At 58.5% G+C, this 27,811-nt stretch overlaps 1 protein-coding gene across 6 annotated transcripts in view; it reads left to right on the top strand.

Annotated features, from left to right (window-relative positions):
- The first annotated feature begins 5,725 nt into the window (after positions 1-5,725).
- GSE1 (Gse1 coiled-coil protein) overlaps positions 5,726-27,811 on the top strand; it is a 417,870-nt gene continuing 395,784 nt past the window's right edge. For 2 of the 6 annotated variants that reach the window (XM_047792655.1, XM_047792657.1), the window contains exon 1: positions 5,726-7,737. In XM_047792655.1, the coding sequence (XP_047648611.1) occupies positions 5,776-7,737 (1,962 nt within the window). In that variant the 5' untranslated portion in view covers positions 5,726-5,775. The remainder of the gene's footprint in view (positions 7,738-27,811) is intronic. The other 4 variants (XM_047792656.1, XM_047792652.1, XM_047792654.1 and 1 more) reach the window with 3 other exon arrangements.

Below are 27,811 nucleotides of genomic sequence, written 5' to 3'. Positions count from 1 at the left end.
TGCTCTGATTCTTAATTCTGTAACACATGCAGTCATTTTTTAAAAAATGTATGTACTTATTTTGCCACGGCAGGCAGAGGCTTGATGTGGGATCTCAGTTCACAGACCAGGGATTGAACCCGGGCTGCAGTGGTGAAAGGGCCAAGTCCTAACCACCAGACCACCAGGGAACTCCCAAGCAGTGACTTTAAAACAAAAAACCAAAAAAACAACCAAAACAAACAAACAAACAAAATGCATTGCAGCTTTTGAAATGCTCTCAGCACAGGCTGTCTCAGGCTCCAGAGATGGAAAGTGGCCCTCCTGTGCCCAGCCTCTGAAGCTCCTGTATTTGAAAACAAAAGGGACAATCAACCAGGGTCACCCAACAAACCATGTATTTTTAATGTTTTCATTGAGCAAATCAGCCCGGTTCATACATACATATGCAAGGAAATTTCACCAGCTTGGCCAGCTGGGGGCTTAGCCAGGGCCCAGGAACTGTGCTCTGGAGCCAGTTTCTCTCTCTCTCAGATGGAGCTGGGACTCCAGCTTCGCCCCCCTGGATGGCTGTGTCACGCTGGCTAACGGATGTGAGACGGCTCATAAGCCCAAGGCCTCCATAAATCCCAGGGATTTTTTTTTTTTTTTTATTGTTAACGGCTGCATTCCTTCTCTCTAAGGAGGAGGAGATGCTTTTGCCTGTGGCCTGCCATGTCTGATGCTTCCTCAGAGCATGGCGGCGAAGTGCTGGCTTCATTCTTAGGGGGAAATAAAATGGAAAGAAAGAAAAAAAAAATAGGACAGTCAGATGATAAATTTTGTTTTTCTGGTCCTCCGTGAGCCAGAGGCCAAACACACAGCACGCTCGTAGCCTCTAAAAGAGGAACTGGGGGGAGCAGCTTCCGAAGGTAAACGGGTCCTGGGGGGGGTATGTGGGTGGAGGGAGGAGGAAACAGGCGCTGGTACCAGTGAGAAGGGAAGTCAGCTGATGGGGTCGGGGGAGGCGGGGGGCACGTGGAAGGCTTTGGTCTGAATCACTGGCAGCAGGAGAAATGCAAGACTGGAAGCCGCCGGGAGCAGCCAGGCGATGCTGGAACTTGGAAAGCGCCGTGAGGGTTTGGATAGAGTCTGGCAACCCCTGTTCAAGCGTGGATCAGGCCCCAGCCGTGTCCCTGGCCCTGTGACGCCGTGGGACGGTGCAGGGGAAGCCACCCAGAGGCAGACACACAAAACGACGTGTGATAAGTGCTCGGAGCCTGGAAACTTGCTCTCCCCCGCAGCGCGAGGGCAGATTCCTGTGGTTTCCGGGCCAAGGCGACCCTACAGGAAGCCGCACATTTGAGATGTGCCCAGATGTTCCGCGCTGACGGCCTTCTGGTCTCCTCCGGCCCCGAGGTGGGTGTTGTCTCCCCACTGCCAGCGCGGGCGGGGGCTGCCGCGAGCATCTGTCGTGGCTTTTCAGGACCACCAGAGTCAGGTCCTAGGAAAGAGGATGGAGAGAGCGGGGCAGAGATCCGTGGGCCCGGGAGGCGCCCGGCACCCTCTCTCCAGCTGCAGGGAGGGCCGAGCGGCTCAGGGAGGCAAGAGGCTGGCTCTGCTGGGGTCTGGGGGCCGTGGCTCCGACGTGACGTTAAGAGGAATGAACCCTGAGATGTCGCCTCACCTCGGGCAGGTTCTCAGGCCGTTTTATGTCTCAGGCTCATTAGGTGTGCAACTGGGGGCATGTGTGAGGACACGTGGGCATCACACGGGCATCCTCAAGCTAATGGCTGAGAAAGCCAGGGAGCGACAGAGACCCTCGCCTGGGCTGAGCCCCAGCTCCACCCTCTGTGTGACCTCGCGTCTTTACCTCCCTCCTCTGTCTTCTCACCTGGAAATGGAGGATGTCACAGACCCTACCGCACCAGCTTGTTGCAAAAATTCGGCCAGTCTGCATCTGTGTGGGACAGGGACCTGTGTGTGTTTAACACTCAGCTCCTGTGCACAAGTGTTACAGTGGCTCCTGCGTCCCCATTTCACCTTCCTCCCAGCCCCGTGTGCCGTCTCGTTATCCTTGCTTTACAGATGGGGCACCTGAGGCTCAGAGAGGTTAAGTAGCAGTCCAAAGCCACACAGCTGGTGAATGGCAGAGCTGTGATGTCAGCCTGAAGTGTCAAGCTGTGCCAGCGGCCCCACCCCTGTCATCCACCCACAAGTGACCAGCCGTTGTCACCTGCCTTCCTCCTCCTCTGATCTGGGCTCACCTGCTCCCTGGCTCCCGAGATATGTGCCAGGGGACTTTCCTGAGTCACTGGGTCATTGAAGGAAACCAAACATCCAGCGGCTGCCTTTCTCCTCTCCCTCCTGGCCCACTTTATATACCCACAAAGGCACACGCACGAGCACACACACACATAGATGTGCACAGGGATGTGTGCACGCGTATACACACACACACGCAAACACGAACACACGCACACATACATGTATACACAAACAACATGCATACACACAAACACAATGTACACAATAACACATGCACACACACTTGTGAACGCATGCACACATACACGCTAACATATGTGTGCACATGTGTACTTACTAACAGATGCATACAACCTGCACACACCAACACAATACATACTCAGGCCAACACACACACACACACACACACACACACACTTTCACACATGTGGCATATACGCGGGACATTCTCTGGACGATTCCTCCACACCGTGGAGGAGTGTAGACAGGCAGTAGCAGACTCTCCTCAATGACTGGACAGGACCAGGAAGGACATGGAGACAGACAGACACACACACACACACACACACTGTTGCCCACTGTGTGCCAGGCCCCTGTGATCCAAGCCAAAAAGTCCACTGAGGATCACAACCCCACTTCACAGGGCAGAAAACTGAGGCTTAGGGAGCTAAGAGGCTTGCCCAAGGCTCCTACAGCTGGAGAGGATGAAACAGGACAGGGACCCAGGGGCGTGGACCCCGGACAGTGTGCCAGGCCCTGCTTATACACAGTGAGCGAGACAGACCTGGTTCCCCCAGGATGGAGCCCAGGTGCTGGGGGACTGGGAAGGGAGTGGGCCCCAGAAAAAGAAAGAAAATCAATGGCTAATTCCAATGCCAGCGAGCTGAGACCAAGAATAGCACAGACGCCTCCCTTAGAAGAAGGAGGCAGGGAAGACGCTGGGGGGAGACACTGCAGCCAAGACCATAAAGCCGAGGGGAGCTGGCTTCACAAGAGACAGCCTGGAAAGGGTTTGAAGCAGAGGGAACCGCATAGGCCAAGCCCGAAGGGACCCACGTGTAACCCCACAGTGGACCTGCCTTTCCAGAGCCAGGACTGTTTTACCAGAAGCCTCTTGGTGGGGGGGGGGGGGAGAGTTGGGCTGAGACAGAAGGAAACAGATATCACCCTTTAAAGTTTTCCTAATCGGGCCCCCTCCTCTCAGCAGGTATTAAAAATGCCAGAGGCAGGGAAACCCCCTCGCCCTGCCCCCAACATTCCTGAGGGACAGTTTTGCTGACACAGCTTTTTTCTGGCCTGGCTGAGAACCCACAGCCCAGGGTATCTGGCCACAATGACAGTGGTGACTTTCCTGCTGACCCCTGGACCGTGGTCCCTGGGGTTTCTTCCAGGGGTTCCAAAGAGGTGGCCCTTTTCTCCTGTTCCATTTATTTATAATGCGTGCCAAGAGAAAGCCTCGTTTTATTTACAAGACGGAGTCCCAGAGGGCAGAGGGGCCAAGCTGGCACCTTTGTCCCCAGTCTGACTCTGGGCTCCAGCTGGCAGGTCGGGACAGCTGCTAACTGCTCAGAAATCAGAGAGTCACAGAATTTTGAAGCTGGAAGGGGTGGGCATTCTGTCCCTCCGGAATGGGAGGCCCAGAGAGGCCCAGAGTTGCACGAGGCCTCCCAGCCTGAGCCAGAGCAGCAGGGAGGATGGAGAGGTCCTGGCTGTGTCCCCTGCTGTGGCCAGTCTCCACCAGCAGATGGATGACGGGGCCCAGATGTTTGTTTAGTGAGGCTGTACAGCCAGGGAGTTGAGAACAGGGGCCTGGAGCTGGCAGCTAGAGTCTGAATCCCAGGTCCGCCGCTCCCGAAGCGAAGCGTACACCTTAATGCTCGCCGCCTCCTCATTGTCATCTGTGCAATGGGCTGATCATGGCACTTAACCCAGAGTTACTGAAAAGAGCGACGGGAGAGAATGTGTATAAACTGCTTAGACTCTGCACCTGGCGCATGCTAAAGGTCTCTCTCTGTGTGTTTAAGAAATACATGATCTACACGTATGACTTGGAACCAGTTAATGCCCTGAAAGGCCCAGACTTGTTGAGTCATCGCCCTGGAACACACAGCCTAGACACACGGGACCCTTTTTGTCCCTGGCCAGCAGTGGGGAGGGGCGGGGCAGGCCGAGTCTGTCCCCAGGATGGCTGGTGCATTCACTAAGGTGTTCAGGCGACCGGGAGACAGTCCCTCTTCCCTGTCACCAAAATTAGAACCCTGGGCCCTGAAAGATACCCCGGATCCAGGACTCCTCAGGGCTGTAAAGGGCCCTTTAGATGGGGGGGGGGGTGCTGGGACCCTTTGGAATGGGGAGAGGGCCGGCAACAGCCCAGCTCACTGGGCAGCCTCCCTCCTCCAGAGAGCTGCCCTTCCTCGGCGGGCTCTCTGGTCTCCGGGGACGCCGGCCGCGTCCTTACCTGGCTCCTCCGGCGTCCTGCCTGACCTTTACTTAAAGACCAGCTCTAGCGGCTGATGGGTTTTCGCGGGTCCCGGAGGAGACCCTTCAGACGGCTCGAGCCTGGCGCGCTGGAGAGAGCCCCTAATTGGGGCAATGAATCACCGAGCGCGGCTCCCGGCTGGACACAAAATAGATAGAGGAGCCGGCGAGCTATTGTGCGCAGTTTGGGACCGGGGGGGGGGGGGGGGGGGTTGGGAGGGAGGCAGGGAGGAGGAGGTGGAGGAGGAGGAGGAGGGAGGCGGAGGGGAGGGAGGGGAGGGAGCGCGAGGGAGGGAGTCCCCCGCCCGCCGCGCTCCCCGCCCTTCCCCTCCCCTCCCGCCCTTCCCCTCCCCTCCCCTCCCCTCCCCTCCCCTCCCCTCCTCCCTCCGCGCCGCCCGCCGCCCCGCCTCCCTCCTCCCCAATTAAATGACCCAACGCTTTGGCAGGCGCCGGAGCTCGCACATGCGGCTGCCGCTCCAGCCGCCCGGGGCCCGCCGCCGCCGCTGCGTTCCGGGCGCGCTCGCCGCGGCGCCGCCGGGGGCTCGGCCGGCCGGGGGGGGCGCCCCTGCGAGCGGCCGAGCGCCCGCGCCCGCGCCGGCCGCCCGCCGCCAAACTTTGCGGCGCGCACACATGCTCCAAGTTGGGCGCGGCGGCGGCGGCGGCGGCGGGCGGTGAGGGCGGCCCGGGGCGCGCGGGGGCCGGCGCGGCGCGGCCATGAGCGGGCGGCCGGCGCCGGTCTCCCGCAAGCAGCGGCTCATGGCAGCCGTGGGCGAGCGGGCGGCGGGCGGCGGCGGCGGCGGCGGCGGCGCGCCGCTCTCCTGCTTCATCTGCGGCGGCGGCATCGGGCGCGGCAAGGAGCTGAAGCTGCAGGTGAAGCAGCCGGCGGCGGCGGCGGGCGCGGGGGCCCCGGCGCAGCCCTTCTTCCCGTTCCTGCAGCAGCAGGAGCCGGCGCCCGGCGCGCGCGAGCTGTCCCCGGCCGACGGCTGCGTGCTGGTGTGCGCCGTGTGCCGCTGCTTCCTGGGCGAGCAGTGGGCCGCCTTCGAGCGCGCCCGCACGCCCGTGGACAAGCGCATGTACTGGCTCAAGCGGCCCCACCAGTGCGACGCGGGCGCGGGCGGGCGCCGCGGGGGCGCCGGGGCCCCCCGCGAGTGGAACGTCGCCTACGCGCTGGGCGGCGCGGCCGACGACGACGAAGACGGCGGCGGCGGCCCCGGGCCCCGCGCGGCCCCCGAGGAGCCTCGAGATTCCGAGCTGTCGGAGCTGTCGGACACCGACCCCTTCTCCGAGCCCGACCCCGCCGCGCGCGACGCCGCCAGTCCCCGCCAGGACGGGGCGCCAGCGGCGCGGGCCGCCCCCGGGCCCGGGCCTCGCGGGGGCCGCTGCCCGGAGTGGAGGCCGGCGCCGGGACCCCCTCCGGGACTGGGCGCGGAGACCCCCACGCCGGGGGACCTGGAGGACGACGGGATCCCCTCGAAGCTCCACGTGGACGGGGAGCCCAGGGCCGGCATCCGGCGCCGGCGCAAGGGCGCTGGGAGGCCCTGGGCCCCAGAGGCCCGGGCCAGCGTCCTGAGGGGCCTTCCGGACCCTTGGCAAAGGCCTCCGGTCCAAGGCGCCCCTGCAGAGGGCGTGAAAGGAGCCCCTCTGGGCAGGGCCGCCAAGACTGCCGAGAGCAAACCGCTGGCGGAGACGCGCGCTTCTGAGGACAGTGACGTCAACATCACCAGCGAGGAGGAGGACCGCAAGGAGCAGCCTCTCCCAGGCCCCTGCTGCCCCAGAGACCAGGACGCCGCTGGCGGGGGCCGTGCCCCCCGGGCTCCCCTGGAGAGCCGGGCTGCACCACCAGAGGGCCTTTGCTGCTACATCTGTGGGTGTGCGCTGTCCCCGGCCTCGCAGCACCAGATCCACGTGCAGAAGCAGGAGAAGCTGGCCCAGGCGCCCTTCTTCCCCTTCCTGTGGCTGCATAGCCCGCCCCCGGGGGCGCAGCCCATCAGCGAGGGTGGCAGCACCCTGGTGTGCCCCTGCTGCTTCTCCTCCCTCATGCAGCAGTGGCAAAGCTTCGAGCTGGCCAACGTGCCCGTCCTGCAGCGGCTCTACGTGGTGCCCCTGAACAGCCACGCTCCCGGCATGGCCTCCAAGGGCAGGAGGCTCCCCAGGGAAGAGGGCCCGCCCGCCGGGGCCCTGCCAGAGGCCTGCTACCTCTGCGGGGAGGACTGTACGCGGGATGCCCGGGCCGTGGCCTGCAGGACCCTCAACGGCAACGCCAGGGGCTCCATGCATTTCCCGTTTCTCAGCCTCCTGCCCTGCCCGCCCAACGCCCAGGGCCCCAACAAGCGCTGTGAGGTCCGCAGCTGCCCCAAGTGCTTCAGCGTCCTGGAGGACGTGTGGGCCCTGTACCGGGCCTGCCAGAACGAGGAGCTCATCACCTCCGTGCAGGGCTTCTTGGGCCGGTACCACCAGGCCTTCTCAGCCTCGGACCCTGCGCTCTGCGAGCCGCCCGCCTCGGCCCAGGGCGGCCCGGCCTCTGTCTGCTACATCTGCGGGGCCGAGCTGGGCCCTGGCAAGGAGTTCCAGCTCAACGTGAACCCCTCCAGCCGCCTGGGCGAGAAGGAGCCCTTCTTCCCCTTCCTCACCGTCTACCCGCCAGCCCCGCGCGCCAGGCCTGCCGACTCCACCGGCCTGGTGGCCACCTGCGTGCTCTGCTACCATGACCTGCTGGGCCAGTGGCTGCAGCACGAGGCCCGCAGCGCCCCCCACGCCATCAGCCCCTGGTCGCGGCAGTACCAAGTGGAGATATTCGTGTGCTTCTTCTGCCAGCAGGAGAAGAAGCGGTGTCTCGGGCTGAAGGCCGTGCGGGTGGCCCGGCTGCCCTTGTTTCTCTACACCCTTCGAGCGAGCCACAGCCTGCTCGTGGACGATGGGCGACAGCTGATCATCGGCGCCTGCACGGAGTGCGGGACCCTGGTGTGTGCTGGCCAAGGGCTCACCCGCCAGGGACCCATGGGCTGGAGCTCCCCAGGGGCGGCGGCGAGGAAGGTAAGCAGCTCCGTTCTCGTGTCCTCCTCTGAAACCCAAGCAGGGAAGGAGGTAATGTTGTTTTCTGCACCGCTGCTGGAGAGGAGAGGGGTTTTGCGCCCCGTGTGGTCCAGCAGGAGGGACGCTCCCCCTGCCCCGGGTCACCCGGCCAGGGCTCAGTGAGCACGCTGACCTGGTTGAGCTCGGAAGCGTGTGACAGGCCAGAGGAGTTGGGAGGCCAGGAGTGGCCTCGTGGAAGAATAGGGCAGTGCTGAAAGCAGCAGGCATGAGCCTGAACTTGAGTGTTTGCAGCGGAATCTATCAAACAGAGGAAGTTCGGGGCACGTCTGTCATCCGCCTGATAACATTGGTAATTAGTCCAGCCACGCAGGTCACCGAGAGGTCTCGGCACTCACCCGGTTTGAAACACATCAGAGGTGGAAGTTCCTCTCGACTCTCACTCCCACTCCGTGTAGCTTTTCCAGAATTTTCCACCCAAGTTCACACTTTCCCTCTGAGGCTCTCTGGTTGCTTAAGAGCAGATGGAGACAGATTTCCAGACGTGGGGGTTTGGGACCCCGGGGACGGTGGCCTAAACAGACGGTTTCTCCCGGTGGGAAGAGAGTCTTTCTTCTCTGCAAGTCAGCTGTGCAGGGGGAGGGTGGGAGGCCCTGTTTATAAGGCGCCTCCTTCACGCTGCCTGCCCGGGAGGAGCCAGACGGGGCTCCGTTCATTTGGGATCTGGCTTTGCAAAGGCTGAGGCCAGAACTGCCCCCGCGGGTCTCGGGAAGCGAGTTGTGCCCACCGTCACGGCCACCGGAGCCGTGAATTCTCATTTCCACCAAAGCCGGTGACACTGGCTTGTTTTATTCCGCCGCCTGTAGGGGCAGCCGCTGGGAGGGGCTGGCAGAGGGACGAGCGAACGGGGACGGGTGTCCCCACCGGTCCCAGAATGGTGGTTCCGTCCTGATGCTGCCTCCCACGGGTACATGCGTGCGCACGCGTGTGGGGCTCCTGGGGCGCAGGTTCCCTCAGGGTCATCGCGTTTCTCAAGGTGGTGCCCAGTCCCCATGCCTGCAGGCTCTGCCCAGGGTTTCTTCCGTGTCACTGCCCTCTTTGGACGCTGGACTGTCGCCGGGGGCTTTGGTCTGATCTGGGGGCTTTTGTCTTTAGAGCCGTTTCTGGGTGGGCTCTCATCTAACACAGAAGTGTGTCCATTCCCCCCCCCCCACCACACCCCCAATTACAGATGCTGAATCTCTGGTGTGCGGTGCCTGGCAGTTCAGCTCGCAGGTCTGCGGCTGGAAGTCTGAGCTGCGGTTCCCGAAGGGGCCAGACCTGGGCAAAGGGCCTGGCTGTGGAGCAGGACAGAGCTGGGTTCCTCTCTTACCCTTTCTCCTGTTAGCTGCGTGCTCAGGAGGACGCGTCTTACCCTCCCTAAGCTCGTTTCCTTGGCTGGGGAGTGGAAATAGCTATCACCTGCCCCGTGGGGCCATGGTGAGAATTAAATCCATCAGAGTATTTGAATGCTTCCAGAAAGCCAGGTACTTGGCGCACAGTAACCCCCCCCCCCACCCCCGGCTCCCGTGTTGGCCTGACATCCTGGGCAGGTTCTTCTAGGAGGCAGGTGGATTGTGCAGAGGCTCCCGCTGTGCAGGAGGGGTGCAGACTTCCGGTCTGGGGTGGTGGCGGGGGTGGTGGGCGTGCCTGTAGAGGCCTCTCAGGCTCTTTTCTGCAGAATGTGCGAACTTGGGTGAGTTTTCCCACGTCGATGTGCTCACTCGTCAGGGGTTGATGAGAGGCCAACCCTGGGCCCCGACTGATAGGAACTTGAGGGAACAAAAGAAGCTGCAGTTCCCAGTCCAGCTGGGAAGGGGGGTGGCGGAGGGCAGCCCCGTGTGGATGAAAATGCAAGCTGGTGTCCGCCCAGAAGGGGTCAGCATGAGTTCGGGAAGGTCAAACTCATGCTTTTTTTTTTTTTTTTTGTCTTTTTAGGGCCGCACCCGCCGTATATGGAAGTTCCCAGGCTAGGAAACTAGGAATTGGAGCCACAGCTGCTGGCTTACACCATAGCCACAGCAACGTGGGATCCAAGCCACATCTGCGATCTATACCACAGCTCACAGCAACGCCGGATCCTTAGCCCAGTGGGCGAGGCCAGGGATCGAACCTGCGTCCTCATGGATGCTGTCGCGTTCCATACCGCTGAGCCATGACGGGAACTCCGTAACTTTTGCACCCTTTCTAAAGCAGCTTATTTCATTTGCTCCTCACCAATTCTCTCCGAGGCCTTATTATTCCCATTTAAGAGGAGAGTAGACTGAGACTCGGAGGAGTCAGATGACCCTGGTGACTATTGCACAGCCAGTAGGTGGCTGGGGGGGGGTCTTGAACCCAGGTCTTCCTACCCCAGAGGCCCACACCATTGGACTGCCTGGTGGAGGGGGAGCTTTGGGAAATGGGTAGGATTTGTTGAGGGGGAAGAATTCAGGAGGAAGGAAAAGAAGGTTGGAGTGAACCCGATGCCTTGAAGTCAGGAAACGAAGATTGGATTTAGAGGTGAAGATACGAGAAAACAATAAAAGTTTCTTGAAAGGGGAGTTCCTGCCGTGGCACGGTGGAAACGAATCCGACTAGGAGCCATGAGATTGCGGGTTCCATCCCTGGCTTCGCTCAGTGGGTTAAGGATCTGGTGTTGCTGTGGCTGGGGTGTCGGCTGGCAGCTGCAGCTCCAATTGAACCCCTAGCCTGGGAACCTCATGGTTTGGGTGCGGCCCTAAAAAAGCCAAAAAAGCCAAAAAAAGACATTTCCGGAAAGGCTTGCAGTGGGCTGGGAAGAGCCATACCTGGGGCCAGGCCATGACACCAACTCTCGTGGCTGGCGAGGCCATCCGGCCTGTGTGCGGTAGGGCAGCGGTGTGGGGCTCTGGGCTGCTTCGACAGAGGCAAAGAGAAGCCTCAGCTCCTGCCTCCTGAGAGGCTGCCTGCGGGTCAGCAGGATGCCAGAAATGCAGTCTCTGCCCCGCCGCCTCCTCCTCCCTCTCATTCATTCAACAAATATTTATGGAGGGAGCGCCTACTCTGAGCCAGGCGCTGTTCCAGACGCTGGGGATCCGGTGGTGTCAGGAGGAGGGGCACGAAGAGTCCACAAAGAATACAATTTCCTGCAGAGCTGAGGCTACGGGCCGGGCGCCAGGGTGGCCTGGGTGGGCCTGGGGAATGTGAGCCAGAGTCACGGGAACCGCAGGCCAAACCGAGGGGCCCCCAGCACGGCTGTCAGGGCCGAGTAAGCGACTGTCGCCACCCGGGAAGGTGCCGAGGCCCCCGAGCTCCTCTCCTGATGCCAGCTCCGGGGCCCTGTCTCTCCGGTTTGAGTGTGTGGTTTGTGAACCCGGGGGGGAGGAGCTGGGGGCATCGCAGGGTTGCTGCGAGGAAACCGTTTAGCTGGGTCCGTCTGTTCCAGAACCTCCTCTCGTGATGCCTCGGTTGTTTGCTCTTAAATGTTCCTTCACGAGTGAAGCACCTTTAACCGCTAAGAAAGACAACGTGATCGAAAGAGGACGGGCGGAAGGGTGTCCCTGGAGCCCTCTGCTTAGATGGCGTTTGTGGCTTTTCGCCCCAGCTGGACCCTTCTCCCGTTGGAGAGCATCCTGCTCTGTAGCCTCTGCATCTCTGAGCTCGGCTGCTTGGTTCCCGCTGTGTTGAGGGCAGGCCAGGGAGGCTAAAGCCCATCCCTTTTGGGGGTGCCTCCCCAAAGAGGAGCCCCAGTTCTGGGAAGCTCTGCAAAGCTCTGCGAAGTCGTGGAGAGACCCTGGCTGGGCCTTAAGGCAGACGTGGCTCCACTCTTCAGTTCCTGGGAGCTGGCTGTGTGATCCGGGTACCACGCTTGCCCTCTCTGAGCCTGTTGCTGCTCCTGAGAAGTGGAGATGCTCAGTCCTCTGGAAAGTTAGTGATGTGAGAGCAGCTGGTGGGCAGTGTGTGTGGGGGGGTCCCCTGTATTCCCTTACCCTCCTTGAGGTGCCTGTAGCTCAGGGCGGGGCTCTCGTTGGCACCCACAGGCTCTGATGTCACAGTCCCTGCCGCCCACTTTGCTGCTGGTGGCGGGAATGGTTGTCCTGCCCCTCAGTGCCAGGAGGCACGACTGTGCCAGGCTTCAGCTTTATTCACCTTCACTGTTTGACTAGGGGAGGGGCCATTATCCCCATGTCAGAGAGGAAGAGGCCAGTCCAGAGAGGCCAAGGAGTTTGCCCAAGGTCACTCAGCACGTGACATCAGGGCTGGCATTGGACCCAGGAGCCTGGCTTTGGGGTCTGTGCACTTGACTCTCTGTCCTCTCTGGGGCCCCAGCTGTAAAGGTGACAGTGGCCGGGGTGGGGGGGTGGGGGGGTGGCGGGGGGATGATTTCCTCCCCTACCCCCCTTTCAGCCCGCTGAGCAGCTGGGAGGCAGGAGCCAGAAGCCCCGGGGCTGGCTCTGCTGTCCCCGGCCCCCTCCCGGCCTTGCTCAGGTGTTCCCCTTTCAGCCCCCCCCCCCCCCCAGAAGCCTGCTCCCATCAAGGATGAGTCTGCCGCGTGATCGATCCGCGGGCGGTGCAAGCCAGCCTCTTCCCTCTTGCGGCTCTGACCGTCCAGGGAATGTTCTGGGCAGTGGAGCGTGCAGCTGTTTACCTAACCGCACCGGCCCTCGCCGGGGGTGGGGGGCCCTGAGTCGGGGGGCGGGGGGAAGCCCCCCCCCCCCGCGTGGCCTCTGAGCCGGAACAGGTGTTGCCGCTGCTGCATCGCCTTTTTCCCTCTGCGCTGACATCTGAGGCCTGCGGAGAGCGTCTGTCATCGCTCGCCTGTCAGGGCCGCGCGCACATCTGTTTCCCGTGTTCCCGGCTCTCTGCGCCCACGGGGCTCCCCGCTCGTCGGGGAGGCCCGGCCGCCCCTCCTCCTGGGGGCACCTGGGCAAGGCGATCCGATGGGGGAGAGGCCGCCCGGCTGGGCTGACCCTGGCCCTCTCTCCCTGGCAGCTGCTGGGAAGTGACTGGGCTTTGGGCCTTTCCCAAGCTCTGACCACCCCTTCCAAGGGGAGGTTGTGCTTTTCTTGGCGGGTTGGGAGCCATCTGCTCAGAGGAGTGAACTTTCCAGATGCGCCTTGTCTTCAACCGGGAGGCGATTGGAGACAACTGTGGAGGCGAAGGTCTTCAAAACTCAGCCTTCCCTGGGAGCAGGGGAGGGAGCAGGGCTGGAGGGCCCCTTTGCTCAGAGCTTTCTGGCCCCTCCTCTGCTTAGATCTCTGTGGATCTGACCCTTGGGAGGTTAACTCTGCCGTGACTTTTGGAGGGTTGGCAGGTCCTGGGCAGGTTTGTCTCATCGGCCTGTCCTCTCAGCTGAGGAAGTGCCCAGGTCTGGGGTGCAGGTCCACTTTCTGCGCCAGGTCCGTCCGTATCCTGGCATGGGCGGTGGCGACCGCGGTACTTCTGCCCTCTGGAAAGAGCCTCTGGGACCTTGGCTTCTGTTTGCCATGTAGCCCTGGGAGGGTGGTTGCAAAAGGAGCTTCTACTGGCCATGTGCCCTTTGCGCGTTTCCCCATCTGTCAAGATGAAGGGTCTGGTTTTCGGGGGTCAGAGCTGGTTTGCTTTCCACACGTGAAATCTGACTGGTGGTTCTGTGTGGACAAGGATGCTGAGGCTGTATCTGGACTCATCTTGTGATTTATTAGCAGTTCATTTTCTTTTTCTTTTATCCTCGGCTTTCCCGAGGCATAATTAATATAACATTATGTAATTGGGGCGTGCACCGGGTTGATTGGATGCATATATATTGTAAAATGCCGTGCATCCCATGTCATACTTAGCAGTTCTCGTTCCTGGCCGGAACGTTCTGCTCTCTTAGCAATATGCAAGTACGTGACGCAGGGCTTCTAGCTATAATGCCCCGTGAGCCCCTGTGTTGTTAGTCTTAGAACTGCAAGTTTGGCCCCCTTGTTCCATATCTCCCCATCTCGGGAGGTCTGGGTTTTGAGCTTGGTCTGTGGTGCTGGGCCCCCCAAACACCGTGGCCTTCTGTCCTGGAGAGAATAACGCATTAGAAAACCCATATAGGTCCTCGCTTTGCAGGCAGCTTTATAGCTGGAGGACCAGCAGGCCCACGGCCTAAGGCCACTTCTGCTGGTTTATTTTTCCAATAACACGAGCTAGCTACACGGTTCAGTGTCAGAAAGAACTTCTGCCAGTCCTGCGTGGCAGGGGTGCTGCTGTAGTTCTGCCTCCTGGCCCTGCTCACGTGCCTGCCCTTGACCGGGGCTGTTCTGCAGAAACAGTTGCACGCGTTTTACCCCACAGCCGCCACACGTTTGCAGGCCTGCAGCGCACCAGGCGCTCCGAGGAGGTGATGTGCAGTCAGGCGGGCCCTGCCTCGGGTGCTGGTGGCGGATGGAGTGGAGGGTCCAGCTGTGGTCCTGCAGCACGTGGAGATCTGTGCTGGCATTTGCTGGGAGCCCCCCGGGACGGTGGGAAGCGGGGGTGTTCAGGGAAGGCTTCCTGGAGGAGGTGACATCTAGGCTATCCTCAAGACCGGGAAGGAGTCAGCCAGGTCCATGAGGGGGGTCCTGTGCTCCTGGCAGGGGCGCGTGTGCAAAGGCCCGCCTGCGGGGAGCGGGCTTTGCTGGGGAGCCTTCATCCGTGCTGCTTGAAGTGGGAAGAGAGGGTGGGATGGGACAGGTCGGCAGTGTTTTGAGGCATATTTGAATCAACTGCCCCCGCCGGTTAATTCATTCAGCTGAGGCGTGGCTCTCCAAGGGGTCTCTGAGGGGCGGCCCCGGTGGCCCTGGTATTTTAAAGCTTCTGGAAGATTCTGGCAGTGAGGTGAGAACCGCTGATAGAGGATTTTGTAGGCACTGGCCAGGAGTTTGGGCCTTTTATCTTGAAGGCGTAGCATGGTGGCCACTAAAAGGATCCTCCTCATTTGTTCAGCCTGTCTTTATTAAGCACCTGCTGTTTCCCAGGCGGTGCTCTGGGCATCAGGGTCCCGCAGTGGGGAAACCAGGCCCGTGCGGGGAGGGCCTGTGATGATGGGGAAGCGACATGGAGTGGGATGCGGGGTGTCACCTGAGCGGGAGGAGGGTCTGAGGTCGGACCCCAGAACAGTGAGGCGGCCAGGGTGCTCGAGAGCGAGGCCAGCATCTTCTCCGAGGCGGGCAGGGGCCTTCAGCTGGGGAGTCGGGTCTGGGGGCTGACCCTGAGAAGATGCTGTTTTTGTCTTATTTGTCGAGATAGAATTCACACCCTATAAAACTCACCCTTTTGGAGTTCCCGCCATGCGCAGTGGGTTAAGGATCTGCCTGCAGCGAGCGGCTCACGTCTCGGCTGAGGCGGGGGTTTGGTCTCCGGCCTGGCCCAGTGGATTAAAGGATCTGCTGTTGCCACAGCTGCTGCTCGGATTCAGTCTCTGGCCCTGGAGCTTCCATCTGCCGCCAGGGCAGCCAGAAACAACAACAGCCCCTCACCTTTTTTTTTTTTTTTTTTTAATCAAAGCACTCAGGCCTTTATTTTATTTTATTTTTTTGTCTTTTTGCCATTTCTTGGGCCGCTCCCGCGACATATGGAGGTTCCCAGGCTAGGGGTCCAATCGGAGCTGTAGCCACCAGCCTACGCCAGAGCCACAGCAACGCGGGATCCGAGCCGCGTCTGCAACCTACACCACAGCTCACGGCAACGCCAGATCGTTAACCCACTGAGCAAGGGCAGGGACCGAACCCGCAACCTCATGGTTCCTAGTTGGATTCGTTAACCACTGCGCCACGACGGGAACTCCAGGCCTTTATTTTTAAGTCAGTAGTATCTTTGCCACCTTGGTTGTAAGGTTCCTTCTTTTCCTTTTTTTTTTTTTTTGTCTTTTCTAGGGCCACACCTGCGGCATATGGAGGTTCCCAGGCTAGGGGTCCAGTTGGAGCTGTAGCCGCCAGCCTACACCACAGCCACAGCAGCGCTGGATCCGAGCCGTGTCTGCGGCCTACTCCACAGCTCACGGCAACGCCGGATCCTTCATCCACGGAGCCAGGCCAGGGATCGAACCTGCAACCTCATGTTCCTACTCAGATTCGTTAACCACTGTGCCACAACGGGAACTCCCCCTCACCCTTTTAAAGCATACTGTTGGGTGGTTTTTAGCGTACGCATAGAGTCGTGGGCCCGTCACACATCTGTCCCCCTCGGCAGAAACCTGGTCCCCCTTAGTGGTCAACCCCCCCCCCAGCCCCTGGCAACCACGCATCTCCTGTCTCCATGGATGTACCTGTTCTGCGTGTCGTAGAAATGGAACCATGGGCTGTGTGGTCTTTTGTGGCTCCTCTCAGTTATGGGTTCGAGGCTCACCCACGTTGTGGCGTGAATCAATATATTCAGCCCTCTTTTTCAGATTCTTTTGGACACGTGTGTGTGTTTGTGGCTGTGTGTGTACAGGTTTTTGTGCCGACCCGTGTTTTCATTTCCCCTGGGTTGATACCCTGATGTGGAATTGCTGGTGATACCACGTTTACCCTTTAAGTTCTGCCTTCCCATGGCGGGGGGGAGGTTTAAGGAAATAACACAGTATGATTTAGGTTTGAAAATATGACTCCTTGCAGCTTTGATCCATCAACTGACTGACCACAGTTACTCGTCCTGTGGCTGGTTTCCATCACTGGGTTTGTTTGAAGATGAGGCTTGGCCTTCTCCCTGGGAGAAGAGGAGCTTTATTTTTTATTTTTATTCTCTTGTCTTTTTAGAGCTGCACCTGCGGCCTATGGAAGTTCCCAGGCTGACGGTTGAATCAGAACTGTAGCTGCCCATCTACACCACAGCCACGGCAACACCAGATCTGAGCCGCGTCTGTGACCTACACCTCAGCTCACAGCAACGCCGGATCCTTAACCCCCTGAGTGAGGCCAGGGATCGAACCCACATCCTCATGGATGCTAGTCAGGTTTGTTAGTCGCAGAGCCACGACGGGAACTCCAGGAGGAGCTTTATGGAGAACCGGGAACAGGTTGTATTGGCTCTTGGGGTTTTTGACTCACACTGGCCTTGGGCAAGACTCTCTACCTGTCTGGGTCTCAGTTTTACCCTCTGTTAAATGGGAGCAGATGCTGGAGCAGGAGCTGAGGCCCTGGGCTCCCATGCAGCTGTCGAGTTCTCATCTTTCTGCACCCTTTGGCAGGGGTGGCACCCCGAGGCCCAGGTCAGGAGGCTCTAGAGTGCAGCGGCTCTGAGATTCTCTGCCTCGACACTGGCCTCCCCAGCCACCTGCTGCCCGACCCATTTGGTGTGGAACCCTGAATGAGATTGATGGCTGGATTGGGTTTCCTTTGAGAGGTCCCAGCAACCTTGAGTGAATGGCGCAAAGGTCACCGTTGTATTTGGCTCCGCTGAGCCAGGCAGGCAGGCCGGGACCCTGGGTGGGAGCAGCCCATCTCTGGAAGCTGGTTCTCCCTGGCCAGTGAGGTGGCGGTGGGGAGAGGCAGCGGAAAAGGGTCCGAGGAAGACCCCTCAAAGGTCAGAGCCCGCCAAGGCCACGCTGTCCTGCCCACCTGTTAGTGACACTTGTGGGCAGAGCCGTACAAGGAAGACCGTTTAGGTTCTGCCCGTTCCCTGGGCCTGATGCAGACATGGTGAGGTCTCAGGAGACGGCGATGCCATTGATAGTGGCTGCTCCAGGCCAGCCACCATCCTAAGGGCGTCAGTGACCCTCTGCCCCCTCCCCAGACTGTCCATTGCCCCTCTGATCATGGGGGGTGGCATGAACTGCCCTGCGTGAGGAGGCCAAGGCTCATGACCTTGAGAGTTGGGGATTACATGGCAGAGCTGGGACGTGGGAGAGCAGGTGAGAGGGGGCGTCTGAGCCCGGCCGTGGCCTCTCCCCCCGCCCCGCGCTGAGTGGCACTGCCGAGAGAGCGTGTGGGGCTGGCAGGGGCCACACAAGGAGGTGTCCCTAGACCCCAGAGAGGGGGCGCCTGGAGGGGGCCAGCGCCTGGGTACGCCGCAGCCGTGTTTTATGAGCCTCCCCAGACCCGTAAACCTCGCCTGGCTTCCAGACCAGAGGGTTCGCCGTCGGGGATTAAGAGGCTTGTGTGGGCTCTGCCGGCCGGGAGGGCCCGCAGCAGGTGGGCGGCGTGGGCGGGCCTTGCAGACTCCCAGACACAGCAGCCCTGGGACAGGGGCTCGGGGTCCTGGCGTCCACAGCCGGTGGCCCACGGCAGGGGAGGCCTGGGGGAGCCTTCCAGGCCTCGGAGGCTCAGATGGCCTGAGAAGGTGGCCTTTGATGGGCTGTGGCGCCAGCTCTTTTGATCCTGATTCCTTTGCTGGCAGGATCTCTGCGAACGCCCTTTCCCTTCTGGAGGGTCTCGCTCGGGTGTGGACTGTTCTTGCTTTTGTGCCACTGGCGATGCCCCGGGGCCCTTGGTTGGGGCGGCTGGAGTGTTCAGATTACAGCAAGCTCCTGCAATGCTGTGGGGGCGGCCGGCTTGGGGACAGCAGCTCCCTTGCCCCCCCGCCCCCGCCCCCGACATCACATCACCTCTGATGGCAGAGTGTTCATCTGCCTCACCCTTTCGATTTGTCTTTTTCCCTCTTTCATCTTGTCGACTGTCGCTTTGTGAATTTCAAGGCTCCTGCACGTGGATGACAGTTTCAACTTTGATGAATTGGCCCCATCGTCTCAAAGCTGTAGCCCTCTCTCTCTGGCAATATCTGTGTCTTGAAGTCTCTGAGGTGCAGCGAGGGAAGGTGACTTGCCCATGGCCACACAGCTGTCCCTGTGGGAGCAGGACTCGTGACGGTCCATGTGGCTCCAACCGCTTCTCCACCCCACAGGCTGCTTCAGGGACAGTGGGCCTGAGAGAAGCTCCCGCCTGGTGCCTTTCTGCACGCCTGCATTTTGATATCATGATTGTCAGGTGGCCAGGGCTGTGTCCCCACCCGCCCTCAGCAGAGGACCCCCCAGGAGCCCCAGAGGTCGGCCTCCCCCGGAGCCGAGCATCTGGCCTGCAGCCTGGGGAGCTCAGCTGAGAATGCTTGGAACACACTCTGGAAATTTCTGGCCAAACTCTGCTCTGCAGCTCCTGCCCCTCCCCGCGCAGTTGGGTGAATTCACAAAGAGCCTGCTGGGTGGACCTTCCCTGGACCCACGTGTAGAATTTCTCCAAGTGGCGGGAGAAACATTCCCTCTCGCCAGCTTCTCTGGTCTGTGTGGGCCTTTTGGCGCTTGTGCCAAATCCGCTTCCTGGTGGCCTCACCCCAGCCGGGCCCATGGCCTGGAGCTCCTCGGGGGCTCCTCGCTGGCTGTGGGCTGCCTGCCAGCCGTCCAAGCCCTCCCAGCCAGCCCTGCTCCCGGGTCCCAGAGGAGAGCCGCCTCCACCTCCCCGGGGCATTCTGGGAAACTCCGGGGCCTGCAGGGGCCTGGGAGGGGCGTTGCCTAGGAGATGTTTGTGGGTAGAATTGACGCAGGGAGGGGACACGTCTGCCTTCAGCTGTAGATGAGGGGGTATAAGCCAGGACGGCCGGTTCATTCAGCAGAATTCACTGAGCCCTACTATGCGCTAGATGCTGCCGTCAAAGGAGGACCAGGGCGGTGCTCGGCAGAGGGCGTGGATGCTGTAATTTATCTCCTCCTAGATGTGGTCCTTTATAAAGCGCATCAGTGTACCTGCCACCAGGCAAGAAAGAAATACTGCCCTTGAACCTGACACTCCACCTGTTGTAAGAGCCGCCCTGTCCTCAGAGAAGATGGAAAACACACAGTCTGGAGGTCCCGTTGTGGCGCAGTGGTTAATGAATCCCACTAGGAACCATGAGGTCGCGGGTTCGATCCCTGGCCTCACTCAGAGGGTTCAGGATCCGGCGTGGCCGTGAGCTGTGGTGTAGGTCGCAGATGTGGCTCGGATCCCACGTTGCTGTGGCTGTGGTGCAGGCTGGTGGCTACAGCTCCGATTAGATCCCCAGCCTGGGAACCTCCACATGCCGAGGGAGTGGCCCTAGAAAAGGCAAAAACACCAAAAAATGAAATAAAATAAAACACACAGTCGGGGTCTCCAGCTCAATGAAATGCATCGAAGTGGGGTGACAGTGAAGGTGGTGACAGTGACCGTGATGGTGGGGGTGAGGGAAGGGCCACGGCAGCTGCCCCGTGTCAGAGGCTGGCAGGAAGGTCTCTTACGGCCGTGTGAGTAGGACTCTGGTGGGTGAACGGGTGACCTTGGCGCTTGTCTTCCCTGCTGACGCCCTTGGGGTAACTTTGCGGTGCCTGGCAGGGTCCTGCTGAGCCTGGGCGGGGCCCCGGTTGGGGCTGACCCAGCAACACGGCTGCATGGGGGAGCAGTCAGCCTTGAGAGGCCTCTTGTCTCTGTCACGTCCAGGTCCAAGTCCAGGCAGCAGGGTGACACCCGGCTGACAGGCTGACCCTGCGGTGTCCTGGTGCCCAGGGCTCTGTGCCCCCAGGGGCGTTAATGGGATCCCTCGTGATTGTGGCTGCAGTGGCACTGGGGACATCATTGGGTGGAACACGGCCTCAGCGGAAACTGGCAGCCGCCTGGCTCGGGGACCTGGGCTGGTCGGCGGGGCAGTGCCCCGGTGCCCCCGCGTCCCCACCACCCTCCTGGGGTGACTTCAGGGCAGACCGAGGTCCTAGGCAGGGTTCAGGCTGCCTGCCGGGAGCCCTGCAAACTCAGAGGCCTTTCTGCTCTGGAGACAGAGAAGCAAGGATGTCAGAAACTCAGCTTCCAGACTTTGCCTGGTACGAAGCCCTCCTCTGTCCCGTAGCACAGACTCTCCCAGTCAGCCGTGCAAAAGGGGGATGGAGCCGCGGCTGCAGGCGAGGCCAGGCTGGTCGCTCTCCACCCGCGGCGGGGGGTGTGGTTCAGCCAAGGATGTCCTGACATCAGACCTCGCCGCCCACGTGTCGTCAACCTCGCTTCACGGCTCTGAGCCCCAGACGTCTTGCTCAAACACAGAGACAGGTTTCTGTCCTCCCCCAGGAGGACACAAGGCAGGTGACATCCCCAGTGAGAGCCTCGCAAGCAGCCGGGACCCCAGAAATGTTGGCTCTGGCCACTGGGGGCAGAGAGGTCGGGGAGGGGGCATCTGGGGGCTTGCTCATGGCCGTGGCCTCAAAGGCCCCTGGAAGGGCCGTGCCCCACGCCCGCAGAAAGCCTCCACCGAGGCTGTCCTGGTGAGTAGTGGAGCTCCTGGTCCATCTCCCATGAGGCTGGGCCCTGTTCACAGTGACTGCCACCAAGCCATGAGGGGGCCACGGTCATCCAGAGGAGGGGGACGGGAAGGCTGGAAGTAGCCCCCATCCCTGGCTCCAAGGGCTAAGGGGGCCTTCGGAGATGCGGCTCTCACATGGCCTCTGCTGCTGAGATGAGTCACATAGGTATTTGGTGACAGTCAGCACCAAAGGAGGCGGCCCCTTTTGGGTCAGGCCCTGAGGAAGAGTGACCTGCTAGAGGCAGGAGAGAGGGCCATTGACAAAGACCCATCGTTCTCAGTGCTGTGTCCCCATTGCTCTGTACACGTTTCTCAACCTCCAAACTCCCTGCAAAATCTGGTGCCGAGATGCGTGTTTCTGAGGAAAGGACATCGGTGCCTTTCATTAGACCCTCAGAGGGATGTGTGACCCCCCAAAAGGTGAAGAGCCATCGTTCCCACACTCCCTTCTGCACACACTCAGCGACGCAGGTGAGCAGACTCCTCGCTGTCCCTTGAAACCATCCGACTCGGTCCCACCCTCGCATCTTGACGTGGGCTCTTTCTTCTGTTTTCGGCCTCTTTGCCCCATTCTGGGAGGCTCCTTGGCTAAGTTCTCCCAGCTGAAGGCTCTCCCCTCTCCAGGCTGGCCCAGGCCCTTGTCTGTCTGCATACTTTCACACTTGGTAATAATTAATGCCTTTATTATGTGTGGTTTCGTGTTGTCTTCAGATTGCTTCACATCTGGAAGCCTTGTCTCTCCAACTTGATGGGAAAAAAGAGCTACAGTTAGAATTTTGTAGCCTCTGCGCCTCCCCTGGTTTGTCTTTTGTGCATTGTGCAAAGTTACCAGCCCTGAGAGAGGCCTTCCTGAAGAGCTCCGCGGCTGGCAAAGCCACAGTTGGCGAAAGAGAAGTCTTAGAGAAAAAGGGTTGAGGAAGAAAATAATAAGGATGGTGTTAAGCGTATGTCTTTAAAAACCACAGTGAATTAACGTTCTAGAGACAGTAAGTCAAAACAGACCGTCTTCATCGCCGCTTAAAAACTCGCTCCATGAGTTCCCTGGTGGTCTAGTGGTTAAGAATTTGGCGTTGGCACTCCTGTGGCTCTGGTTCGATACCTGGCCAGGGAACTTTTGCCTGCCAAAAAAAAAAAAGGTTAAATACCTGCTCTAGGAGTTGCCACTGTGGTGCAATGGATTAAAGGGTCCAGTGCTGGGAGGAGTTCCCCTGTGGCTCAATGGTTAATGAACCCAACTAGCCATGAGGACACAGGTTTGATCGACCCCTGGTCTCTCTCATTGGGTTGGGAGTCCAGTGTTGCCGTGAGCTGTGGTGGAGGTCGAGGACACGGCTCGGATCCTGCATTGCTGTGGCTGTGGTGTAGGCCGGTGGCTGTAGTTCCCATTCGACCCCTAGCCTAGGAACCTCCATGTGCTGTGGGTGTGGCCCTAAAAAGGCAAGAGACAAGACCAAAAAAAAAAAAAAAAAGGATCTGATGTTGCTGCAGCCACAGCATAGGTCATGGCTGAGGCTCAGATTCAGTCCCTGGCCTGGGAACTTCCATAGGCTTGCAGATGCCATGGGTATGGCTATATAAATGAACGAATGGGAGTTCCCATCGTGGCGCAGTGGTTAACAAATCCATCTAGGAACCATGAGGTTGCGGGTTCGATCCCTGGCCTTGCTCAGTGGGTTAAGGATCCGGCATTGCCGTGGGCTGTGGTGTGGGTCACAGATGTGACTCGGATCCCATGTTGCTGTGGTTCTGGCATAGGCCGGTGGCTACAGCTCCGATTGGACCCCTAGCATGGGAACCTCCATATGCCGCGGGAGCAGCCCTATAAAAGGCAAAAAGACAAAAAAAAATAAAAAAAATAAATGAATGAATGAATGAATAAATGAGTGAATGAATGAATGAATGAATGAGCGAAATGAAAAGAAAGGAAAACCTGCTCCAGTTGGTAGTCTTTTTCTGAGTTACCTTCTTCAGTGGACGAGTGGCTTGCCTGTGGTCTTGATGTGCTGACGGAGTCGTCTCCTGGGAGGTTCCTTTGTTGCTGAGCCAGTTTGGTACTTGATGTTTTTCAGAGAACTTGCTGTCCATTTCATCTTCGTGGTCGAGTTAATTGGCGCAACTCCGTCGTAATAGTCTCTCATTATCCTGCTGATGTCTGTAGGGTCTGTGATGTTGTCCCCTCTTGCTTTCCCGATATCGGTCGTTGGTGCCATCTTTTTTCCCCTTGATCAGTCTTTCTAGAGGTTTGTCAGTTTCATCGATCTCCCCAAAGGTTTGTATTGGGAAATTGTGTTTTACTTAATGTTTTGAACCAGTCCTTTTGGGCTGTAAATGTAAGGTCTTTTGCACGGGCCTCCTCTCTTGTTCTATTTTAGCAGGTGTAGACAAAATGTTTGTGAAACCACCAGGCCTTTTCCCAGTTATTTATGCTAAAGAGCATGTTTTCCAAGCCTGGCCTTCTCTCTGTCGGTGGAGCCAGGGGTGTTAATGTGATTTCTCTCTCTCAGCCTGCCTTTGTGACCTCCACAGGGGAAGTTAGTATGGCACGTTCTTTTGCTTCAGGGGAGTTTATCAAACCTTGGATTAGTAAGAAAAATGCTAGACATATTTATTTATTTATTTTACGCAGAAGAGAAAACCACGTATCTTAGAGCCACAGACTATGAAGGATTACTGGCTTTTCAATATGTTGGTGACTCTGTTGTTTGGAATATATGTGTTCCATAATGTTATGTCTCACTTTTTATTTTTTATTTTTTTTATTTTTTTTGTCTTTTTGCTATTTCTTGGGCCGCTCCCGCGGCATATGGAGGTTCCCAGGCTAGGGGTCGAATCGGAGCTGTAGCCACCGGCCTACGCCAGAGCCACAGCAACGCGGGATCCGAGCCGCGTCTGCAACCTACACCACAGCTCACGGCAACGCCGGATCGTTAACCCACTGAGCAAGGGCAGGGACCGAACCCGCAACCTCATGGTTCCTAGTCGGATTCGTTAACCACTGCGCCACGACGGGAACTCCATGTCTCACTTTTTATAATAACGGTGTCGTCCACGGTCCAAAATGTTTGTGTCCATCCATGCTTTTGCTACAAAGTATATTTTGTCTGTAACCTGACTGAAACATCTGTTTCTCTTGTCCATGCATTTGTGACAATTCTCAGAGTTGTGTCTTTAGAGTTATAGTTCTGGGAGGAAGCCTCCTGATCCTTGAGTTCAACCTCCCTCACTTTATCCAAGAAGCTGTGGGAAGGGGAAGACCGAGCGTGTTTGAGGAGGCTGAAGCAGAATGCCAGTGCCCTGGGCTATTTGCAGTTCATCGGTCAAGTTTATCCCTCCAGGGACAGATACCTTGATATTTTTTGCGTTAGCAAGTTGAGGGGCGCTGGGAAGCAGGTCCCAGCTGTTAATGAGCCCACGTGGAACCCCTAGCCTGAGACACAAACGAGGGGCTCACGAGGGTGAGGCTGGATCATGAATGGCATCCTGCTGGGAATCCACAGCCACCTTGTGTCCTCTCAGAGCCAGGGGAATTCTTTGCTGGGTGAGTTGCATTCTCTAAAAAAATTTTTTTTTTACTAGCGGCTTTGTTGAGATAGATGTGCAGACCATAAAATTTACCCTTTTAAGGTAAACAATTCAGTGGTTTTTATTATATTCCCCAAATTGTGCAACCGTCATCACACTCTAATTTTAGAACATTTTTCAACACCGCTAGAAGAAATTCTGCCTCCCGTGCCCCGGCCAGCCTCCGCCACCGCTGTCTGTGGACTTGCCTGTCCTGTTTGTTTCGTGTAAATAGCATCCTACAATCTGTGGTCTTTGCGGCCTGGCTTCTTTCACTCCGCACGTCGCTGCCAGGATTCATCTCCATCGTAGTGGGCGTCAGTGCTTCATTCCTTTTCATGACCAAATAATAGTCCTCTGGGTATGTAGGTTGCATTTAGTTGATCTGTGCACACGTGGATGGCTCTTTGACTTGTTTCAGATATCGTGAATGGCACTGCTTTGAACATTCGTGTACAGGTTTTTGCGTGGCTGGGGTTTTTTTGCCTCCGGGAGCGTATCAGAGTGGAATTGCTGGGTCTTACCGTGACTCTGGGTTTTACCGTCAGAGGAACTGTCAGATTGTTTTCGAAGAGGCTGCACAGGTCTCTGTTCCCCACGATGATGGATAAGGGTTCTCGTGTGCAATTTGCTTTTTAAAAGAGGAGTGAGGAGCTCCCGTCGTGGCTCAGCGGCTAACGAATCCGGCTAGCATCCATGAGGACGCGGGTTCGATCCCTGGCCTCACTCAGTGGCTTAAGGATCTGGAGTTACCGTGAACTGTGGTGTAGGTCGCAGATGTGGCTCAGATCCTGTGTTGCCCTGGCTGTGGTGTAGACCGGCAGCAACAGCTCTGATGGGACCTCTAGCCTGGGAACCTCCATATGCTGTGGGTGTGGCCCTAAAAAGACAAAAAGACGTAAAATAAAATAAAATAGGCGTGAAACAGTCAGCAGGTTATGCTTATTTATGTATCGATAACAGTACACATACAGTAAATAGTAAAATTCTTTTCCACCCTTGAGTCTTCCTATCAAAAGAGGGTTTTAATGTCTTTTTCAACTTTTAAAAAAATTTCTTATCTTTTTTTTTTTCCTCTTTTGGCCACACCTGTGGCATATGGAAGTTCCTGGTCAGGGATCGAACCCGAGCTGCATCTGTGACCTCTGCCACAGAAGTGACAACACCAGATCCTTCACCTCCTGCGCTGGGCTGGGGATCAAACCAGCAATGCCCCAGAGGCAAGCCAGATCATCAACCCGCTATACCGCAGGGGGAACTCCAAACCTTTTTTTCATTTTAAATACGACACCTCCCAGCTGTGTGCTCTTAGGCAAGTAAGTAAACCTCTCTGTGCCTTGGTTTCTTCTTCTGGGAACCTCTTGTGGTTGTACCTCAAAGACGGGGTTAAGCGAGTTAACGCACGTAGAGTGCTTGGTATCTGGGAATTAGTGAACCACGTAGAAGTGCTACCTGTTACTATTATTGTTCGTATCTTTAGGGCTGCACCTGTGGCACATGGAGGTTCCCAGGCCAGGGGTCCAATGGGAGCTGTAGTCACCGGCCTACACCGCAGCCACAGCAACGCGGGATCCGAGCCACGTCCTCGACCTACGCCACAGCTCACAGCAACACCGGATCCTTAACCCACGGAGCGAGGCCGCGGGGGATCGAACCTGCATCCTCATGGAAACGCGTCAGGTTCATTAACTGCTGAGCCACGACGGGAACTCCTGGCAGCTATTGTTTTTTAGGAGAATTGCATTATTATCAGAGGGACGTGGGGTCGCCCACAGAGGAATGAAGGAGAGCTGTTCCGCCCGCCCAGCCTCAGCGCCTGCTCCCCCCGCAGCTCAGAGGCAGCCGCTGTGGACATTGCTGGGCGCGTCCTCCTGGGCATTGGCAGCGCATTCTTCGCCCAGAGTTGAAATGCAGCTCGACGTACGGTTCTGCATCTTGCTCTCAGTCACCTGATGTCCCGCACAAACATTTCCGGGTGTCGTTGTAAACACCATTTTCCTGTCACCATGGTGACTCCCCCGTGGGAGGGGCCTTAACGCCCCCCCGTCCCTCCACCGAGCGAACATTTAGGTACCGCAGAGCCGTGGGTGCCCCTGGGAGATGGATTTCGGGCGATGCTGTGGAAGCTTTTTGGCGTGAGAAGCTTTCCCTGATCTCATGACGGACCTCGGGGGGTGGGGGAGGTACGGGGCCAGGAAGGACTTGGGCCCGGAGCGAAGGTTCCAGAGCGCCGTGAGCCTGGGTGGGAACCTGCAGAGGGAGGGCACCTGGAGCAGGAGAGGAGGGAGCGGGGCGGCTGGCTCAACAGGTCACATCTTGTCCTGAGGTGTGACAGGTTCTGTGTTGAAACTGTAGACAACAGATAAAAAGGAAGCATGCAAGTTGCCCATAATTCCACGGCCTGGAGCTTCCAGCATCCTTTTCTTTGCACATGTCCACCCCCACACACACACACACGTGTACACACACACCCCAGTCACTGTAGGTGGACTCCTCCTGTGTGTTGTGTGTTCTAGGCTTTTCCACTTTGGACAGCATGAATTGTTAGGGGGGCTGACTGCGGCCCGGGGGGTGAGATGCTTGGTTCCGGGTGGGACCAGTACCCCTTTCTGGCTGTGTGGCTTGGACCAGTTACTTAACCCTTTGTGCTAGGACGTCCCCACCTGTAGAGTGGGATCACAGTATGTGTGTCAGGCTGGTTTGCAGATGCGACGAGCGGAATGGCCTAGCGCTGAGCGCCACCTCTCGCTCTGTGGTTCCCACGTCACTCAGCATCCTGGGAATGAATGCGAGTCTTAGGGGCTCTGTCGTGAGCCCGGGTCACCTGTTGCTGGACACCTGGCTTGTCTCTAGGTCTTCCCAGATGTGGTGGCTCTGCAATGAACCTTCTCAAACCCCAGTGCCCCCCGCCCCCGCCTGGGCCTGTCCCCCACCCGCCTTGGCTCTTACTGTGTGACCCGCCCTGGCCTGGCTGCCTCAGGCACTGGGGAGCCTGGGGGCCCCCAGCCTCATTGCTGCTGGTACAGCAAGTTGCCGGGGGGCTGGGAGGCCCGGAGGGGGACGTTTTGCTTGCCAGCATCCAGCGGCCTCCCTGGACTGGCTGTGGGAAGGGACGGGGCAGAAGGGGAGCAGGCGTGGGGGTGGGGCGGCCCGTCTCTGCTGTCTCAGAAGCACCTGCCAGAATCTGCCTCAGAGCTTTTGGGGGAGAGGTGGGATGTGAATAAATCCTATTTACTTATAACTGTTTTATTTGAATAAACCCTGTTCTTGGTTCTGCCCACAATGCCAGCTTTCCCCACTCCCCCCACCCCCC

This window comes from Phacochoerus africanus, chromosome 8 (assembly GCF_016906955.1).
Source record: "Phacochoerus africanus isolate WHEZ1 chromosome 8, ROS_Pafr_v1, whole genome shotgun sequence".
In the NCBI taxonomy this organism is placed as follows: domain Eukaryota; kingdom Metazoa; phylum Chordata; class Mammalia; order Artiodactyla; family Suidae; genus Phacochoerus; species Phacochoerus africanus.
The sequence above is the reverse complement of the archived record's forward strand: the minus strand, read 5'-3'. Positions and strand labels throughout refer to the sequence as shown.